General features: G+C 37.6%; 1 protein-coding gene across 6 annotated transcripts in view; it reads left to right on the top strand.

Moving 5' to 3' along the window:
- Window positions 1-22,821, top strand: part of bahcc1b (BAH domain and coiled-coil containing 1b) — a 194,720-nt gene that overhangs the window by 42,454 nt on the left and 129,445 nt on the right. For 4 of the 6 annotated variants that reach the window (XM_073918670.1, XM_073918668.1, XM_073918669.1 and 1 more), the window contains one exon: window positions 2,721-3,053. In XM_073918670.1, coding sequence (XP_073774771.1) covers window positions 2,882-3,053 — 172 coding nt within the window. In that variant the 5' untranslated portion in view covers window positions 2,721-2,881. Of the gene's footprint in view, window positions 1-372; window positions 576-2,720; window positions 3,054-22,821 lie in introns of those variants that run through there. The other 2 variants (XM_021480385.3, XM_009306820.5) reach the window with 1 other exon arrangement.

Below are 22,821 nucleotides of genomic sequence, written 5' to 3'. Positions count from 1 at the left end.
TTGCATGGCTTTTCGTCTTGGCTCAAAAAGCAGAATCGGAAACACAAATGGCGATAATTGCATTTCTTTCTGTCTTTGAAGTCATTTAAATAATGGCACTCTAGGCTGCATAAGTATCCATGTGGTCGCGCCTCTCACTGAACTCGTCGCGAGACAGGAAAGCTCAAATAAAGCGCCCGCCGTTTTGTTTAGTTGATCCAGCTGACACGCCATTGGCTCGGAGAGCCGTCCAATCGGAGCCACTGTTTATCCTGGGGCGCGCTGCACGAGCTTATTGACATGTAGGTATTAGACCAATGGGCGCGACGGCTCCCCCAGTCACCTCCCCCTCTTCTTCTTGAGTGGCACTAGCAGATTCAGGAAAGAGCCTCTGACTGCTTGTACGGGGCTCGATTCAGCAGAAGCTCTTACTACTACGGTGCATCTCCGAACTTCTGCACTGCACACGCACTGCAATCAGCAGACTAGGATGTAACCATTTCCATGATTTTATTCTGCTTCTGCTCTCCTTTGCGTATTTTTTTGTATCATGTTTTTTTAAAGCCATTTGTTGTTTTGCAAGGAATAACTTACCAGTAAGTAATTCGTTTATATTGTATACATTTATATGCGTGCAACAATAAACATTTGCCTTCAAGATCTGCTCTTACTTTTTTTAAAGAACATCTGGCGTTATAGAAAAATTACGGCGCTTATGTTGAAGGGGGCGAAAGAACAATATTAATTTTCATCCTAATCTGTTGCTTTCTTTGAACAACAAAAACAACAGCAAACACAACAACAACCTAATAATAACAACCCTCACCTATTAGAATAATTGATTTGTGAAAGGCTGAATTAATATGGACATTTATAATAATTAATACATTCTATTTATAGCGAATACATTAGTCTTATTGACTAATAGTGTATACAAAATGTAAGTGCAATTACACATTCTTTGAAAGACTGAATCCAGCATGCGTTTAGAATCTGATGTGCAATCGACATCAACTGATAACAGCGTTTAAACCTTTATAGAGTTTATGTGCTAAATTAATTTTGGGCATTGTGGAATTATAACTGACCATCGTCTTGTTAAATAAATTTAAATTTGTAAAGGTTTTTATTATAAAGATGTGTTTTAATTTGAAATAAAATTGTGCACACAATTGTCTGGCTTTTATCAGAGCTTGAAAGGACATTTCCTACCACTCAAATCCTTCTTTAGGAAACCTGTTCTTTCATGTGCTCCTCCTCACCTCCCATCCGTCCTTCGAGCCAAATCTAATAGATCTCAGGTCCCAATAAATGTTAAAAGTTCGGTTTTGGTTAATAGTGGGAGGTTACTGGGTTGAAATACTCCATGCTTTAAAATTTCTGCCCAATTTCTTTTCATGATATCACAGAAATGATACATATTTGCAGGAAATGTCCTTTGTCAGCGCAAAAAAATGGTGCACTGCATATAATTCTGTACACCAGAGAGCTTATTTAGGATTTTTTTTGCGTATGCTTATTTTAAATCGGTGCTTACAGGTCTAATGCTGTGCACGCCAATCCACTGACTGTTCTTCAACCTCTTTTTTTGTTTTTAATGAAAGCATAGAGCTACAACAATTTGCCACCGCAACCATCCTCACACTCCAAACTGGAACTTCTAACGTTTTAAGGCCTCGTTCAGTAATATGCGTAAAACATCCACTACATTCACCAGTCGAAACGTCAATAGGCCTATATAACATCTAAAATCTCTATATGACCTATGTCTTTCGTTTATGGTTTGGAATTAAGAATGAATGGGAAGCACAGCTGGACATTCAAACTTGATCAAAATGTCTTTGTTGCATTATCTGTTCCCTCATTGTGATAAAGAGAGCACCATTGGCTGAAGATTTTGTAATTCTGTTGGGCTTTCTTAATACTGCCTTACAATTTAAAATTTTAATAGTTGTAGACTACTTTCTGCAAGCATGTTATGATGATGTTTTGAAACAAATCACGTATATTACTAACAGCGCATGACAGTTCTCTCATTGCACCATTTTGCCGTGACAAGACTCCATCTGCAACATCGTTAGATCATACTATGTTACTTGTGCCGATGATTTAAGAAACATAAGGACCAGAGGCCAAAGGTGAAATATAGACGCCATCATACGTTGTGATGTACCCGAATAACGAGGCTGATGCAGTTCAGATGAACCAAACCGTTTCATCAAGGCAAAATGGAAAGAATAAAATACATTTATAGTTTGATGCACTAAATAAATTAGTGTTTGTAATGGAGTCCGTCGTACCAAACGTCAGCGAGTACAGATTTTCCTAATGTTTTCACCTCGTCGAGTGAATGACAGAAAGACTGATTTAGCTTTGTCCACTTTCCCTATTTTTTTATTTTTTGCTTAACGTCCTTGGTTTTTTTCCATATAGGCGTGAGGATATTGTAAAAAATGTATTGATCCTGGCATGTCTCTGTGAATGGTGTATAGCCTGCAGTGAGTCTTCTGTGTAAAAGTGGAGGTGTGCTGCAAGCTCGCTCAATTGTGGTGAGATGAGAGAGTCGAGAGGAGAATTTGTGTTTATGCAGCAGTCGCAGCAATGGACGTACACTCTTGGTGTTTTCAATGAAGGATTACCATTAAAGGATACTAACATGATACGATCTCGTGGATTTGTATCACTCACTCAGTGTTACTGGTTTGTAATTTAAACTATATTTTATGATTTTTGTGTTGCAGAAAACATGATCGGGACATACTTTTTTGGCCGTCAAAGCCAAAACTGTGCTGAATGCAAGACCTAAGCGAAACTCTTAACGGGATTATAACATCTGGGCGGCGTTCGGATAGGTTCTCGTGGATTCCCGCTCTGGATTTCGGATTTATCGTTTTTTATCGGGATGGAAGGCCGGGATTTCGCTCCTCCGCCGCACCTTCTGGCAGAGCGAGGCGCGCTGGTTCACAGAGCCGCCTCGAGGATCACTCCTGCCGGGCACACAACAGTGCAGCATCCCGGTCACTTTCAGCCTGGAAAATATTACCCTTCACATATACCGATGCCTCCACATTCAGGTAAGACGGTGTGCTTTCCTGTCGATAAGTGGACGCGTTTAAAACACTTTAAGCACAATTAAGTAGTCTAACTTTATAGCACGATGTTACACTTGTTTATTTTTTATCGGGAAATTAAGGACTTACTGGAAATAATCTTTTGTTATGGACTCATTATAGTCACAGTTGTGTGAATTACATCGTTTTATTCAACATTTGAACAGGTACGCTTACATATGAGCTAAGGAAACCCTGATCGTTTCTTGTATCCTAAGGTTGCGTTTCATTAAAGCAGATTGGAAATTTTCCTTATAGGCTGTAGATTATTTATAGGGAGCTGGATTTTATATTTAATATTTATTGTTGATTAATAAATAATATAGAGGTTTTTTATAATTAACTGTTACTTTAAAGCTGGAATGTCCTCTTTGGTTTACGTTCATTGAGCCATCTTTTTCAAAATAAGTTGTTTGGTAGAATCTATTGTAGTAAAGCCCTGTGATTTTCTGTTAATTATTAGGGTGCATCTTTGAGTGGTTTGCTGCCACAGCTGCTTTAAGTTAATAACACAAGCTTTGGTGTGTGAATACGTTTGTGTGTGTGTGTTTGTGTGTGTGAGAGAGTGTGTGTGTGTGTGTATATATATGTGTGTGTGTGTGTGTGTTAGCGCTGTGGTTCGAAAAGTCTCCAAGATTAGGGTCAGTAGCTCTCTGTGTGTATGTGTGTGTGTGTGCTAAAAGAGGCGTCTGTAATACCAGAAAATCCGGTTTCTATATTGAGCGGTGATGTGACGGGGTGCGAATGAGTTGACAGTGCATGCATTAGATTTAACAAGTGTCTCCAGCATTCAAAGTACCTTTGGGATAGAGGTACACTTTGCATTTTGGTTATTAATGAGATATATAACTTATTATTCGGGCAAATGAATGCGTCAATCAGTGAATGCTTCAGCTTTTTGTTATTAATCAAAAAGCAATTCAGAGAATGTACAAAAATGTAATTTGTCATTTTATATTATATTTACGTTTCATATGGTTGGGATAGCCACCCAATGACTGATGCCTATTGTTTTATTCATTGTGCTCAGCATGTAAATAAAACGTCCCAGTTTTAATAAAGTTTTTTTATTGTATACATTTTAAAAATTATACATAAGTGTGTATCGTACGTACTTACATGCTTATATATATATATATATATATATATATATATATATATATATATATATATATATATATATATATATATATATATAGTATTCAATAATAATTTATATGTGGTATTTCCATATAGTATAATTTATATAATTGTATTTCCAATTATGGCACAATGCACAATGTCCGCTGTGTTTTAGAGTAAAACATTTCCACTTAAATTCGAGACATTACATTTGCTGTACTTTAGTCGCAACTGATGTATTTTCTCTCGAATTCGACACGTCGTTCGCTGTGTTGTAGGAAATTTCAGAAAGCGAGATCTATTGTAGCGCTCGCTGACCCTGATGGTCCCCGGCGCACGGTGAATGCGCGCGGGTACTGATGGGGTCGTTAGCGGCTGTCCTTCTCTCCGGCCTCCTGCTGCTATACCCTCCTCACCCACTGTCTTTTTAAAAGTATTATTATTTTGTTCTTTACACAAATAACTCTATGCCAGCGCTTCACACAGAGACGGACCACGAAAGTCCACAAGAAATATGCTTTCGGGTGAATGCATATTTTCCTGTCGTTATTTTTCATCTCTAATGTAGAATCAGTTCATTGTCTCTTTCTTCGACGACTGTCGTGGAGTTGAATACATTTAAAAGCCGCACCGCCGGTAGATTGATGGATTTTGTTGTGCTGCTCAGGTCTCGCGTGCACATCAAATGCTGCTCCGGCAGCGCGCGCGGGTAATGTGTACAGTAGGATCTCCTTTTCTTCTTTCTTTCCCCCCCTCTCTCTCTCTCTTTCTTTTCTTTCTTCCATATCCTCAGCAGATGTCTGTAACGTCTGCCTCAAGGCGGACGCCAGCTCATGCCATACAGGTGCATCATTACGTGTGTGTGTGTATAACTATGTGTGTGCGCTCGTATCAATTTCTTGTTCTTCCGCTATGGCTTTTTAATCAACACAGGTGTCTATTTTGCTCATACAGAATAGGCATTATAATACTGTGTGTATTATTTTACATGATATACTGGGACAAAAGTAGTTTATATTTAAGTTTTAGACCTTGCACTTTTTGTTTACATGAAATATTGGTGTAGGTTTATGTAGGCTATGTGTAGGCCTGCGTGTGCGTGTTCGCACCGATATGTTTTGTCCATTTTGTTTGTGCATTAATTAAAAAATTGTTACATTTTGTTAATTAATTTTCCTTCAATGACCTATTTATTTAATTTATATTCTAAAATGTAGGCTACTATTGCGAACATTCACACTTACGAGTCAACATAAACGTTAAGGAGAAACGAGTAAATGTCACAACCTACATTAAAAAAATACAACAATAAATCCAAGTCAGACAAAATACAGATAGGCTATTTAGATGTATTAAGATAAACAATAGTTTAGTTATTCTCAGATGCAATCAAAATCAACCTGTAGTTCACTTAAGTGGAACCCGTCGGCCACATTCATCCACGTGGTGGTTGCCCTCACCCTTGGCGTTACAAAGAGTTATTTTGTAGTTTTGTGCCACAGCAGTCTTGTTCCTGCAAAAGCACCGGTATGCCCTGTCAAACCTCGGTCGGCCTTCTTTCATATCACTTCTTCCTTTCTCGCTTCTCTGTGCCTTGAGTCCTGATTTAACAATGCAGTGTCTGCGCTACTGTTGATCTTAACCTGTCTCAACCTCCCCGTCCACTCGTTCCTCTGCGGCGCTCCCTGCTCTGCACTGAGGTACTGCTGCCCCCAGGCCATTCGCCTTTGATAGGGCTTGTAGTTTAAATTAGTGCGTTCGCTCGAGTCTAGTTAGTATCTCTCATTCTTTCTCTCTGCGTTTCACCTGTCTCCGTGTCTTCTAATAGATTATCTGTGATACGCTGCCTAGATGGCAAATCAATTGATTTAGGAATGAACGTGGTTCCACCTTCGTCCTAAAACTTCCGAAATAGCATGCGTTTTCTCCGCTTCTCCAAAATAGAGAAAAAGTGACTAAACTAGAGAGAGAGAGAGAAAGAGAGAGAGAGGGAGAGAGTGAGAGGGAGAAGAGGAAAAAGAGCGACTGAATGTTTCCACCTGGTTGGTAATCTGGCCCAATTACCTCTGCTTGGTAGCACAGAGCCTGGCGTGTTCCATCGCCACTCACTATGCCTGCCAGCTGAGTGCTGTGCGTGAGTGTACGACGCTCCGTTTGTGTGTGTGTGTGTATGTGTGTGTGTGTGTGATTCAGCAAAGCCCCGTTGGCAGAAGCGACATCGTACCCCATCCCCTCCACCCCACAGTCTCTTCTTTCACTGTTTGATGTGCCTCAACAGACTGAAAGAGTCCCAACGCCCTGGCCCGACTGCACCTATCACCGCTGCCCCCTCAAACAATGCATCTGCACGTCATCAATGCCGGCAGAAAATCATTTATTAATAATTGATACGTACACCTTTTTATGTGCACCTATAAAATATGTATTACCCGCTGCAGCGCTCGGAATATCATCACTTTCGATGCCTATTGATCAGGGCCACGTTTCCCAAAAGCACAGCTGTGCCGTTAGCGTCACGAGATCACTCATGAAGGCCAACATGGTGCTTTCCAAAATACGCTGAAACAGACTCACCTGCATCCACCTTAAACGTATAGTTCACCCAAGAGACAAATCTGTCATCATTTAATCGCATTTATGAAATACCAATTATATTAGGGTTTTATTTTCAGTGGAATAAATTAAATATATGTTTGTAATATGTTTTTAAATAATTTAAATTATCTGCTTTCCTCCAATGGGCAGAGAACAATTCCAAAATGGTTTCTTTGTGTTCCACAACAGGAGCGTCATAAAGAAAGGAATTTATTGTGTTATGTCTTTTATATTGATGACAGCAGTGTGCTTCAAAATAATACTTCTGAGAAGTTCTGGAGCAGTAGTATTAGATGGCTACGCATGGGATGATCACCGTTTTCAAGTATACCGTGGTTTGGAAAAATCAAGGTTTAAAACCGACAAAATTTTCTGCTATACTGTTCCTATGGTATATTAAATATTTTTTTAATTACACTTATTTATTTATTTATTTATTTATTAAATTATTAATTTATTTATTTTTATATTTTTAGGACAACAGTATCTCCAGCAGCAAAAATCTATTTTAAATTGTGAAGAAATCAGTGTTTTATAATGAAGACAGCAGAAGTCAATCATTCCTTTAAATTATTTCACCATGTTTACTGCTCCAAAATATTTTAAATGTTTCTTGAAATAAAAAGAAATATAAAGTAATATAAAGATAGATTGCGTTCAAAGGGAAACATTTTGTTTGTTTTTTTACCTTGACATTAACTTATTTTAGAGCAGTAATTAATTACTCATTTTTATCTAAGTTTATCATACCTTTGGAATTCTATACCGGCACATGCCTATATGTTATAGGTGTTGTAATTCAAGTTTATCCACAGCACTGCACTTGCATTGGTCAAACTTTCTTTTATTATAAACGGAGTTTTCATTAATTTTGCTGTAAAAATAAAATTAAAAGGGTATTGTAATTGTATTTTCGATTTGTTATTGAAGGGAGACAGCTGGAGAGCTGCATATTTTGGTCAAGGAGCCACATGTGGCTCGAGTGCCATAGGATCCCTACCACTGTTAAAGAGGGAATTTTCATAAAAAAAAACCTATAGCTGCAAATATTCTTCTGAAAAAGCAGTTTTCAAAAGTTTGTGTTCTTTGTGCTTTCATTTTTTAAATGACAGGAGAAACTCATAACATGGGTTAAATATTCAGTTTAAAACTGTATCACAAGGATGTCCAAGCTGCCAAAGGTAAATACAGTGCTCAGTATTGAGCACAACCCAGTATGAAAATGAGTATTTTTATCCATTTCTCAGTCAATATAGGTGATTGTATTTTGGTGCATTTAAACAAAACAGATTTATTAAACAGATATATTTATTAAAATAATAGTTTAGTCACTAAACAAACAACAAAAAAAATTACAACCTACAAAATTTCAACTAAATTTTTCTATTTTTTGATTCTTTTGATTTTCCTTTTTTATAAATTTGTATTTAATGTTTTTCTATAACATAAATTTGGGTGTACTAGTTTTTGGACCTTTATCGTAAGTTATTTTGTTAGATAAACTACAAATTTGGCTTCAGTAGTGACTAAACTAATTTATATGCACAAATATAATATTGTAAAACTTCCTATTAAAAATATTAATGTAAAAGATAGATTTGTGAGGCGTGTAGTTATATATGCTGATCACTGTATGCCAAATTACATAAAAATTGCCATGGGTAATTTCCTAATTTATTTAATAATATTTTAAAATAAACAGAAAACAGTACTTTAAATCATATTAACTAATGCAGTATAACTTTAATGAAAACATAAACGATCACATTACACAATGCAGTTCAATGCTGAATTCACTAGTAAAGCAGAATCTGCCTTTGGCTTGATTTGCTCATCTCTGCATTGTCTGGTGACAGTATGTGCATTTAAACAAAATCTGATTAATTTACACCATTTAATTGACAATTTCAGTTTTAACAACAAAGCAAACAAAAAGTTACATTAAATTTGAATTGACAATCTCAAAAGAATTCCAATCGTTCTCCCTCAGCGGGCCAAATCAAAGGTTACCATGGGCCAACTTTGGCCAATGGGCCCTAGTTTGGGCATCTCTTCTGTATCATGTAAACACCACATATTAAATCTAGCTTTGGTGCACTTAATCAAATTAATATCCATGTTTTTTTTGCTGACAAGACATTTGCAAACTAGATATGATGCAAAGCAGGAGGATTTAAATCAGGAAGTAAGATTAAATGACACTCTTGCTCGGCATGCATGGCAACTCAGAAATGAATATGCACCTATTACACACCTGACACATGATACTGTGTTTTCATATCAAATCTGAAAATTGTCACCCTTCTGAAACTGATACTTGAGAAGCGGTTTAAAATATGCTCAATGGAGAGGCTGTTATATGCACACAGACACAATTGGAAAAGCACATACATAGCAGCTAACTTTAACAACCAATGCAAGCAAATAAGGGTAAATAGACACTGATGTGCATACACACACACACACGCACACACATGCACAGTTCAACTTTTAAACCCTGGGTTCATCTGCTGTACATTGGATCAGCACAACAATGAGGCAGTACTCTGGGGCGCCATGAGCTACAGAGCTCATTTATACAGCTGTCAGACTCCCTCTTTCTTTCTTTCTCTCTCTCTCTCTCCCTCCCTTTCTCAATCTCCTCCTCCTCTTCCTTCTCTGTTTCCTACTGGCTCACATTTTCACAAGAAAACAGCCCTCCTGACTCGTCAACATTGCTGTTTGGATTTCATCAGTTTAACACCCAGTTTTTTTTTCTCTTTTCCATTTTATTATTGTTTAGTTTAGCATGATTCTTTCAGCTATCTCACTCATTTTGACACATTTTCTTTAGGGAGTTACACGTTTCTTCTCTGAAATGTGGAATAAGTTTCTTCACTACTTTGAAAATGAGTTTAGACCGCAAATTAAAATGCGATGTATGCACTTGTTAATGTTGCACAAAACAGCAAAGTGTCTAATGTTTGTGTGAATAGCTATAAAAAGATCTTTAAATGTGATTCAGATCAAGACTCAACAATAAGGATTTGGTGCGCTGCTAGTAGTTTGCCAGATCAGAATTAACTTCCCTAGGGGAAATGGCTTCTTTTAAAAATTTTAATTGATTAAATTAGGTCATTTTTATTTTATGTAATTAAGTTTTTTTAAATAATTAGATTGTGCTTAGATTACAGACTCAAAATATTTTCACATATTATATTTTGACTACACATTAATAGGGCTGGGCGATATTGCAAAAAAATCACAATAATTATTAAATATTTTTTTAACAGTCTATTTAGGAATATTAGGATTTTTTTTAAACACTTTTTTTAATTGACCAACATTACTAAGGCAAATAGTTTTAATAGTCAAACACAAAAAAATATTAAATCAAATAGCTGATCTCTTTATAATAAAATAAACGTGTTAAAGAGACTCCTAAATTTGATAAATAAAATGTTACAAAGTGTGTGTAATAGTAACGCATAAATATTGAACAATCAAAGCAAACTTTAAGGTTTGAATAATATTGATACAGTAAACCTCAAACTCTGTCAACAAAACAAATTATGATAATCAAATCTGACCTTTCAAAAGAACCAACATTATTCAAATACATACTGCAACATTACACATTTTGAATTTGGACTACTACATTACCCCCTATGCATCTTTCAGATGGCATGCTAGTGGCTGGGATGCACAAGAAAAGAAACCAAAAAGCCACTTTGGTGACTTCCTTGCATCATTTTTTATTTACAATCTCCTCACTGCTGCTCATTTTTGTGTGTTTTGTTATTCTGACCTGAAGTGACAAGCGTGAGCCCGTGGTTTCCTTGATCATTTTCAATGCACTTTGCATTCGCGCTCCCCTGATGTATTTCTGTGACTAGGCGAACATCACCCATTTTCTCAGAAGATGATAAACGGACAAACCATTGCTGCAGCTCCAATGCAAGTTTATGGAGAAAAGTAAAAAGTACTGCTGTGTTTTGATGCACTGTGTTTGTCTGAGATATTTAGTATGCGGTTATTACTGAAAAGTGTATATTCCATACAAAGTGTGAAGCAGATTGGTTAGTTCTACTTACATTCGGATAAGATGAGATGTTTCCAACTTGGTGCCCCTGGAAAATGGAAAATCAATCCCATATGCGCGTTGTGCAAGATCCACTCGGCAACCACATTTTAATAAAACTAGCACTTCATAGCTAAACGTTTTTTAATCAATATTGACAATGGTGTTCGATCAGTAAATACCGATACTGATTATATCACTCAGTCCTACATGCCAGCATAAGAAGCATATGCTTGTCATTTTAATTTGATCAAACATTTAAAATTCATTCATTTAACAATTTGCTACATTTTTATATCAAAAAAGGTAGATACTAACATTTCTGAAAACATTTGTCACATAACACGCTGGCCAGGACCAGCAGACCGTCTTTGTTTCCGTTGATCCCTGTAAAGTGTCCGTTTTTGTTCTTGGTTTGAGCAGACTATGTTCTTTCTTTCATGTGTATGTGTGTGCGCTTGCATGCTGCTTGCTGCATCCTGCGAGCTACTTTTCATTGTGACACCTCGACTGATGGACTCAACCACCACAGCATATTATAACCATGTGGGGAATCTCTCTCTCTCTCCTCCTGCACTCGTTCCCTCGCACTGTCTCTTGCCCCGCTGTCATTATTAAGTCCAAACTTTGACTCGGCCTGCAGCCAGCTTTTGTAAATGAGAAACAATTTTGGGATTTGGCTTAGAAAATAAAAGCCCTCCACAATGGCTTTGATGTCTGATAGTGAGAGAGAAATGACATTTTAAATAGGCTGCAAAAACAAAACCTTGAAAGTGCTTCCATTCTGTGGTGAGGATGTGTGATTGGACGAGGAAACTGGTGACAGTCCTGACTGTGTTTGCTAGGAGGAACTGGGAAATCTACTTCTCTTTTTTTTTTTTTTGGAAATGTGTGTGTGTGCATGTGTGTGTGTTCTTGGGCTGGGCCGATAAACAATATTATATCAAATCGTGATAAAGTTTATGTCAATAACAATGATAAGCTCCAGATTTTTTTTACTGTATATTATTCTAAGAGCCAATCACACAGCAAAAATGTGCTACAATGGGAATCTAGAAGTGTGTTGACATTAGATATGCACCGAATTTTCATCAGCCGAAAATGTTGTGCCATTTAATAGACTCTCTAATTTTTGTGGCTTTTGTCAATGTTTGGGTACTCTTTTAAATCTGGTAGCATTAACATCTGACATAGAAATATTCATCATTATCGCTCAATATGGAAAATAATTAATCGAGACTGCATTTTTGCCACATCGCCCAGGCCTAGTGTGTTCTGAATGGCGGATGCTGTATAATTCAGTGTGTTTGTGCATGTGTGTGCATACAGCGATCAATAATCGATCAGTCTGTGTGTCCTCGTCAAGGTCAGATCGTCCCGCATAGGCACAGATAATTTCACAGCTGTGCTGAGCTCATCACCATCAGATACTTAGATGATATCTGGCAATATTATCAAGGATTTTGTGCTGCGGTGGCATCTGACACCTGTATATACCAGGTGCGCACACACACACTCACCAGTGAAGATCATATCCATGCAGTTATCATTTAGTAACATGTTTTTTGTGTATGCCTGCCACTGTTTTACATTATTAAACAAAACGTATCTCATGATTCATGTGACTTTTCTAAAAAAGCACATTGTAGATTTCGATATTTGGGTGTCTTGAGCAGTATGTGGCAGTATGTGATCATACAAGGGTGGGATACCACACAGCAAGACGAGCGCTCCAAATGTATGCAGAGCCTTCATTAAATATACATAAAGCATGCTTTTTAAGGACACGTCGGCTTCCACACCAGTACAGAAAAAAAAGCACAAAACAAAGATTAGCATCAGGAATTCAATATTAATCAGTCTCGAGGGACACACACACACACATACACTCTCTCTCTCTTTCTCTCTCTCTCTGTTTTCCTCTCTCTCGTTATAGCGAAAGCTTTAATTCGAGAGGGACTTGTTGCTTTCGAGCCGCATGTCTGAATATTTTCATGTTCTCTGATTAAAACAAAACTCTGGTTGACGCGTCGCCTTTGTCTTTGGCCCGTGCTTTGATTGCTTGTTGAGTTTTCCTTGCTCACTTTCATCCCTCCCTAATCGTCTTCCTGAATCTTTTTGTTTGCATTTCTATTTTTTTTTTTTTTGCTTTTCTCTCTCTCTGTCTCCCTCTCTCTCTGGTTCTGATTAGCGTTTCTCAGACTCAGCAGGAGGTTGGCTAGCTGTGGGGGAAGACAGTGCCGTGACCACCGTGACCACACAGTCATGCCTGAACACGGAGCCAGCCTTCCATGGATCCCATAATAGCTGCTGTTCTATTTCTGGACTTTGGCCTTGCCATTTTTACCCAGAATGCACATAAAAACGAAGCCTTATTTGACCACACTAATTCTCAGCTTCACTCCTCCCACGAGTCAAGTTCTGCAAAGCGAATGACATGTCAAAACATGCGGGTCTCATTCCAATAATCTGAACGAGTCCTCCCATCCCAGCCCCCAAATGCACAGATTTAACACTTAACTGCTTAAAGGAAAGCAGTACGGCCTGGCTAGCCTGCTTTGTTCCCGTGCAGCTGATCTCCGGTCAGGTGTACTGCGCGGCTCAATTAGGACACAAACATGCACAGCGGCTATCAGCATGGCAACATAATGACTGTGATTTGGATTGAAGAGGAATGCATGACTACATACAGAGGGGCTGTTGACAAGGGAAAGTGGCTTGTCAGTGTGTGGATGCGTTTGTGTGAAAGTCTATATGAGCTTACCCTTATTATCGCTCGTTGCGCATAAACAGATCTCTAGCTTTGAAAGCGAATGGGCTAACGTCAGTAGACTTGTTCATTTAATTACTTATGCACATTCAACCCTCTCCCTCCCTCCATCATGCACACGCATATACGCGGGTATTGGTAGCCTGGTGATAATAGCTTTGGGCTGGCGACCCAAACAGGTGCGATCCCAGATAGGGGTGACCCACGAACTGCAGCGTAGCTGAGAATCATGGTGCCCTTGGGCAGGGCGGTTAACCTGAGGTCGCTCCAGGGGGAACGTCCCTGTAATTAATGTACTGTAAACTGCTTTGAATATAAAGTGTCAGCTTGTTGACAGGTAAGCAATTATATAGCAAGTTTGTTTGTGTGACATGTGAAAGAGGATGAGGCTTATGAGAGCATGTGTGGTTAAAAGTCTCTACTGAGTTAGAGTTTGCAGGGCAGCGGAATGAGACTCGGGGCTGCTGGTAATCCCTCTCTGGGCTCTACGTTTCTGAGCCTTGCTCTCACTTTGATTTCTGGCTGGTTATATGAGGATTAGAAGACTTCATCATTCACTGGACCCCGGTATCGAGGTATGGATGAGGGTGAGAAGAAGGAAGGAAGGATGGAAGGAAGGAATGTATGAAGGAAACGACTAGGATTGGGTTGAAAGAAGAATGAATGGAAGTAAGTGGGGAAAAAAGGGAAAAACTAATTAAAGAAAGATGGAAGAAAGGTAAAAAACATAAGGAAGGAGGAAATGCATGAATGGAAAGTAAATGAAATTAAAACAGCAAGTGGAATGAAGGAAAAATGACAAAGAGAGAAAGGACAGTAAATAATGGACCCTTTTCCAAGACTGTTATGACGAATTTAATCTTAAATACTTGAAAGTTTTTAATATTTTGATTTAAGAAAATATGAATATTTATATGCATTTATGGATGTATTATATCATCTTTGTATCAATTTACAAAAAACAAATTACCGCTTATGCAAGGTGTTTCTTTTGTAGCATCTATGAAGCTGAGAGAAAATTTGACGTTATTTTCTTTTCTGGCTGTCATCATCAGTCTCACACTATTTTTCCCTTTTTCCAAAAGTCACCATCCTGGCATTTTTCTTTTATTAATTCAGCAAATGATTGTAAAAAAATATATATTTGTTGGACTTTTTTATTCAAATAGAGAAAAAAAGAGTAAGGAATGAAAAGCAGAAACTGAACAAATTAAAAATATTTTGACACAAGTAAGGAACAGAGCAAGAGAAATCAAAGGATGGGACAGGAAAAATGCTGGAATGAATGGAAAGACAAAATAATAATGGACTGAAAGAAGGAAATGAAAGGAGGAAAAGAGCAAAAAAAAAGAAAATGATTCAGAAAATTGGCATGAGAAGGAAAGAAAAGTAATAAAAATGTATAGGAAAATGAAAGAAAATGAAAAGCAAAAGAAATACAGAATGAAGAATAGGAATTTAAAAATAAGGTAGAAAAAGAAAGAAAGAAAGAAAGAAAGAAAGAAAGAAAAGATAAATGGAAGAAAAAAGGGAAGAAAATGTGGGAAGGAGGTTTGTTAGAGCCATTAAGAGCACTAAGAGATTTGTAATGTTATTCTATAATATGAAATTATTTGTATTGAGATATACAGTTATTTGATACAGCATTTGATTTGCAAATTTTGTAGGCCTGGGCAATTAATTACTTGCCCTACCGTGTGTAGAGACACATGACCTCTCTCTATTAAGCCTGGTTTATACCTTTGCGTCGAGCGCATGCATATGGTCTGGCGCAGACGCATACCTGCGCACCTCTCAAAAGATGTATCTACACGTTACAGCGATGCGTAGCGAAAGCTCTGTGATTGGTTGCTTGGTAGCAGTGATGAGAGTTTAACGTTGATGTTCAATCAATAATCATAGATAGACAATCAGGGTGGGGCCAAGTAAGAGTGCTCACTCTGATCCCCCGTGCTGTGCTAGGACGAAAACGAAAAGTAAATTGTTACATTGCAAGTTGTAATTTTATGAGCCCCAATAGAAATGGCAGAGAGCTGAAGTCAGACAGAATAGATCGCCATTACAAGGAACGATAGAAAAATCTAGGAAGCAAACAAGCAGGAAAGGACAAACAGGAAGGAAGCAGGATAGACAGAACAGAAAAAGGAATGATGAACATGAAGGAAGGAAGTGAGAAGGAAAGAAGGGATGAACAGATGAAGGAATAGAGAAAGGATATTAGGAGGAATGGTGGAATGAAAAGAAAAACAGAAAGAATGTTGGACAGGAAGGAAGAAAATAAGAAAGAAAGGAAGAGAGAGACAGACAGACAAGAAAGCAGGTGATATATGTATGAATATAATGTATATGTGAGTGTGTGTGTGTGTGTTCTTTCCACTATGGTTTATGCTTCAGCGAGAGTGCTGATGTCATGTAGACACTACCAAGATTAAAGTGCTGCACCCGCTGTCTGGGGTGTAAACACTGCCGGCACATTAAACACTGCAGAGAGAGAGAAAGAGAGACGGTGGGACAGGGTACAGGGAACCATGTAAATGAAAGACAGAGCGAGTGACAAAGAAAGATAGAAATAACAAGAATGAGCAGCAGAAAGCGAGCGTGTGGGGAAAAAGAGAAAGCTGGAGATGCAGGAGAAGCGAAAGGCACAGTGTCTGATTAATGAAAGAGAAAGTTGTGTAATGACTCTCTAAAGGGCTTACGGCGATGATGACATCAGCAGCAGTGCATGTTCATTAATGCGAGGAGCTCTGATCTCAGATTTGCCGTCCCTTCATCTCTCTTCAGAGCATTTGCATTGTTTTCACCACAGTGCTGTAATTATACGATGCGTTTCCATGAGACATGTCAGTATAACGTTGCTTTGCACACTGCGCCGTAGATTATGACATTCATCAGGCGTATTTTGATTTGATAATTCTTGTATTCCTATTCAAGTCCTTCAAATCAACATCCTGCATCTGATTATGGAGGAAATAAGCATTTTTTCAGGGAGCTGACTCAAATCTTGAGGAAATAAAATAGACATGTAAATAATTTGCTGTTAGTGTTTAGTGAATGTGTGTTTGCAAATATAGGGAAAATTGCTAATCTCTTTAACTGTTGTATTTATATGATATTAGTATTGTCTTTGGTCAATCCCAGAGGAACATTTGAATTATGTTTAGGTCATTTGAACTTTTAATTAATTTATTACATAAAATAATAATATATATATAAATATTATTATGTAATATATATATATATATATATATAATTAAATAAAAACTGCTTTAAAGCTAGATCTAAGTTTTATCGCTTTAATAAATGTTGATATTATACGCTAATTTAAAGATAGAACAGCAATGAAGAAAGGATGAACAGGAAGAGAGAGAGAATGGAAATTATGTGAAAAGAAGACGGATAGAAAGTAAGAACGTTACAAACAGTGAAAAAAAGCATGTGCCTTGTTCACAGTAAAAACAAAAATATTGGGAAATCACTCACTTTCCTACGGCTGAAGGCTGGTTTATACTTCTGCGTCGAGTGATCGTCATGACCCGCGGTGCATCCCTTGCATGTTGCTGTGCATTTATACTTCTGCATGCTGTTTGTGCTGCTCTGCAAAAACACTTTAGAAATGCTAGCTGGCAGTAGGTTATGTTATGTTCCTCTGTATCGAGTTTTTTTTTGCGATGTTAGTTTTTTTCTGAATGCTACCTTAATGTACATGTAGCTAAAACTCACTTATTCATAGTTGGGAACTGGCCAACTCAGGCTCATTTTGAAAACGTACCGCTAAATACATTTCTGGAGAATGCCAAATATGTCCCAGGAGCTACGTTTTTTTTTTTGCAGTTTTTGTTTTCGCGAATCCACCAGAGGCCACTGTCGATTGACTGTTAACTGACTGACTGATCAACTGACCTACTCTACCAAAACACCAATTGAGCCTATGTTGGAATTGGCGGACGCGCATCACTGTAATCATAAGGTAAACACAAAACAAAGGGTTTTATCTGGAGCTCCTTCACGGGACTCCACACTTGCAAACCCATCGGGTTTGCTGCTCTCAGAACTGCCCACATTTTGTACAGCTTCCAAGCTGACCAATCACTGAGCGTGTACTATGCGTCGTGAGGTGTAGTTAAATTTTTTGAGGGGTGTGTGCCAGCGTCCGCATCAGCGTCAGCCACGGCAAAAGCTACATGACCGTAAAGCATAGGCGTGTGCCTGAAACGGAAGGATACAAGCCTTTAATCCCTGCTTTATCAGGGGTCGCCACAGCATAATGAACCAACAATTAGTCTAGCATATGTTTTACTAGCGAATGCCCTTCCAGACATAACCCTCAGTGTTGGGAAACACCAACACACTCTCCCATTCACACACTATGTACAATGTCATTTGTCCAGTTCACCTATATCGCATGACTGTGGGGGAAACACAGAAAGACTTGCTGGTCTAGTTAAGAACTGAAACTAGCAACCTTCTTTCTGTGAGGAAGCCATGCTAACCACTTAGCCAATGTGCCACCCTTCAAAGTGAAATACATTTATAATACATTTTCTGATTACGGACATCACGGTGGCGCAGTGGGTAGCACAATCGCCTTAGAGCAAGAAGGTCTTTGGTTCGAGTCCCAGCTAGGTCAGTTGGCATTTCTGTGTGGAGTTTGCATGTTCTCCCCGTGTCCACGGGGGATTCCTCTAAGTTTTCCCCCACAGTCCAAAGACATGCGGTATAGGTGAATTGGGTAAGCTAAATTGTCCGTAGTGTATGTGTGTGAATGAGTGTGTATGGATGTTTCCCAGTGATGAGTTGCAACTAGAAAGGCATCTGCTGCATTAAACATATGTTGGATAAGATGAATAAATGAATGTTGTCATTCTATATATTTCATTCTATATTTATTCCACTGATTACGTAACTGATTTTTTAATATCTTCACTGTCACTACAGAAATCATTTTATTACATCTTATTTAAAACATTTTGTTTAGATAATATGATACTAGGGATGCACAATATATTGTTTTAGCATCAATATTGTAATATGATAATTCGCAATAGTCACATTGCAAGTATACGCAATGTGGAATCTGGATTATAATTCATTATTTCACAAGGGTTTTTTAAGTTTAAGTTTGTAGATTGTTTCTTAGATTTTATGCATACATATTTCCCAACAAAATCATTCCAATTCATCTTAAATTATAAATTCTTTCCAAAATAGTTATTCAACTCTATGAGTGAAATTGTATTTATATCGCAAAACATATCGCAAAATCACAAAATATCGCAATGTTCGATCTTTCCAATATCGTGCAGCCCTGTATGATGCATTAATTCTTCTCTGAAAAATCAAAGAGCAGCATTTATCTGTAAATTTATACAACATGAAACAAATCAGACCTACTTAAAACTTCTAATTCAGGTGTAGCCTCAGAAAAAAAGGGCAAAAGTGAGATACTATTTTCATCCTCACTTTCAGCAAAAAAAAAAAAAACATGTTAAAGCAAACCTTGAAAGGGTTTCACAAGTACCTACAGGTAACAACCGACAGCATATTAAACCTGTCTAAACCTTTTCACTTCTTATACATGTGACCATAAACCAAACACATTTCTCTCAGTGTGTATATGTGCGTCTGTCTGTATTAACGCTATGATTGTATTCGTGTCATGCTGGCTCCAGTCGCCAGCGGTTATCAAAGGGCCTTGCGGGTGCTGTGTTGTCTCTCTGGCTTTACGGTCGTTCCCTCAGCACGTCTGGCGGCACTGGCCTGTCCTCTATCATGCCTGCCAGATAGTGGCTCCTCTGTGCAGGCCTTTGTTTGGAGGTCAGGAGCCTTACACACAGCTGTGGACACAACACAGAGGCAGTCTAAGTCCCACAGTCCTCCCCTATCATCTCGCCCTCACACACACATACACAGATACGCTCAGGACATGGAGCCGGTCCAGTCTGATGAAAGAGGGGAAGATGTGAGGCGTGAATCGAGGCTATAGTGATTCCACATCTCGGGTGCCAGGAACGCTCTTGCGCCTTGACATGTCTATGGATAAAATGAAATGAAAGTTTGCGATTCAGACCTTTTTAATGGTTTAAACACTCTTCATAGCTTTTGCTTCTTGAAAGAGGGTTTGGGCCAGCTGTTGCGTCGAGTAGACAAACACGGAGAGGCAGGCCCATGTTATGTTTCCACTTTAAAGACCATTCAATCAGGCTTTAATTCTCCTAATAGCCGAGAGACTGGCCTATGATTACACTTTGGCTGATACACATTTCCCTTTGGCTCTGATTCAGCTCTCCGTGTGACTCTAGAAGTTGTATTTTCTCTTTCACTCACCTCATGCTTGTTCTCTTTCACTTCTTTTCTGTCACTTCAAGAGCTACAAGATGCATCGCTAAAAGATTGTGGTCTCATTTCTAGATAAAGTTGTCTGTCTGGCTTTTGAGAAGTATGATCAGATTTAAATATGCATCACATTTCTGCTGATTGAAAGAAAGTGACTGGCCAGAAACAGTTATCAAACAGCTTCAGATAGATTTGAGTCCTTTCAACTAGTATTATTAGTTCTGTGCTTGCATTATCAAGCCCCTTAAACACTGTTAAATAAATTGCCAAAACACATCAAAACTTTTCCTAAGGGCCCCAAAATATTATCATGTAAATTAGGGCTGTAAGATGCTACTAAAAAGTTTTTAAAAATCTAGGGCCTCTTCCTTGCTCATCTTTTTAAGAGTTGAAATTAGGCCGCTTATGATTCATGGACAATTTCACTCTTTCCTTTTTCAAAGTTGATCAAGTAAAACTTAATAGTGTATATTATTCATTATATATGGTGGATGTTTGGATGGACTGTTTTTTTATTTTTGATTCACTTATTTATTTATTTTTCTTTTTTTCTGTATTTTTTTCTTATCATTTGTATAAAAACTAATTAAAGATTGTATAAATGTTTTTGTTTTGTTTTGTATTGTTTTGAACAACCAAATTATCCAGCATATGTTTTACACAGCGGATGCCCTTCCAGCTGCAACCCAGCACTGGGAAACACCCATACACACTTGCATTTACACACATACATTACCGCCAATTTAGCTCCTCCAGAGCACCTGGAGGAAACCCACGGGACATTTTGGGAAAACGATACTGTTACACCTTGTCTGTATAACCTGTAAAAATAAAATTGTGTAAAAAGTAACATCATGCTCTTGCTTATAATATGCTTAGATGACAGGAGTGTGAGAATACTGGGAAAAAAACATTGATTACGAACACTAAGTTTGTTCACAGATTAAGATCGAGTAGATGTCGCTGTTTAGTCTTTAGCTGTTTCTCAATATGCGTTTTTCAGTGATCTCCTCGTGTTCTAATGTAACGTCATCATCAACAGCCAAAGTTTTGTTCCAGAACTCAAGATTGCAAGAACGGAGGACGCGTGGAAATTCCCGGTTGTTTTCTTGGTATTGAGGACGCACTGATGCAGACTTGAGCGCCGAACTTGTAGAAGTCCCAGAAGTCATTACGACTGTAGGTGGTGAAGCTCAGCATTTTATATGGATTGATTATTAAAGTTTAGAGATAACACTTATTTTTCTCAGGAGTTTACTTAAATGAGAACATTAACATGAAAATCTTACAAAAGTCATAAACACATTAAGGGTGTTTGTTTGCTTGAACTCGTAAAAAAATATATTTTATTTGTGTTCTGCAACGTATATGTGTAAAGGCTATATGCATAGTAAACTTAGTGAAAAGGGGTTTTAATTATTATTTAAATAATTTTCGGCTGTTCTCTCCATTCTTGGAGTTGAGAAACAGCATTTGTTTCTTTACAAAGACTGCGCCATCTACTGGCCTGATATGCATTTAATATTTGCCAACATTACAAGATTTTTCAATAATGCAAAGGAATTCTTTTCAGTTTTGGTACATCATTGATGTGTTAACACCTTACATTTTCCAAAGTCATGTAGCTCCAGTCACTTTCATCTGACATTCTGTGTAAATGTGCTGTTTTGCTAATATCTACCTGGTTGCTAACTTCATTCTCACACTCTTTCCAAAAATTAATTGTGCTCAATGACTTACAGGAAACCATAAAAAAAAACAACTTCACAGACTTTAAATAAAATCAAAAAGCATTTGAGGTGTCCTATTCTAAAAACTGCGTACAGCATCTTTAGTACACTTTAATACATGTGCAGACAAACACACCTTTCTATTACAGCCTTGATCCTTAACCTACAATCTGCAAAAGTGGTTTGATTTCCATTAAAGTCACGCATTCAGTCCCCTCTGTATATTACTAACATTATTCCTATCTGTGCCTTTCACTTCTTTTCTCTTCCATCTCTTTGTGGCTTTATTTTTAAGTACAACTCTTCTTGAGTTGACAATCTTTAATACTCTTTCAGTAACTCTTTATCCTCTTTGTGAAGTAGTGGAGCTGCAAGTCATGCCTTTATAGCCCCTTCACAACCTCACACGCTTAGAGAATGTCCAATATGACAAATGTGAGTTAGAGCAAGCAAGCACATGTCATTACACGAACTCTTCAGCTGATGGAAGCATGATGGAAGTTATTATAGTATTATGTTTTGGTCAAATTGGGAATTGATTAAAAAGAAAAATCTGGTTTTGGGTTCCTCTTAGAAATCATTGCATTAAATACAACCTGATTTAATGATAAAATTAAGTTTTAGATAATTGGTGGCTATTTAATAGGTATTCATTTGATATCATTAGTACAAATAAGGTTTTAAAAAGGAGGAAGTACAGCTGAACATAACCACCATTGTTTTGTGTGAGCGATAACAATTTTTGGTTTGAATTCATGTAAATTAGTTACAATTTCGCCAAACCTTTCCACAAGACTGTGTTGCTTTATGCAGTAAAAATACAGTTTGTAGAATAAAAGTGATGGAAGCAAGATTTTGTTAATGAATTTCATTTTTAAATTTCAGTCGCTGTTTTTTGAATGCTGTTGCTATGCTGGAGAAAAGCTTTCATTCATCCAATAAAGAAATAAATAAATTAGGGCAATGATTTAAAATGTAAATTTTATCACTTGACCCAATAAACAATAAATAATTTGCCTTAAACAATATTTTCTATCTCCATGAGAACAATTTTATATAACCTGGTACAAAGCATATTTGTCTTGTTGAAGGAAGTCAATTAGTTTAAGTTCTTATTTT

Source organism: Danio rerio, chromosome 12, assembly GCF_049306965.1.
Source record: "Danio rerio strain Tuebingen ecotype United States chromosome 12, GRCz12tu, whole genome shotgun sequence".
Lineage (NCBI taxonomy): Eukaryota > Metazoa > Chordata > Actinopteri > Cypriniformes > Danionidae > Danio > Danio rerio.
Note: the sequence above shows the minus strand (reverse complement) of the source record. Positions and strands in the feature narration are given on the sequence as shown.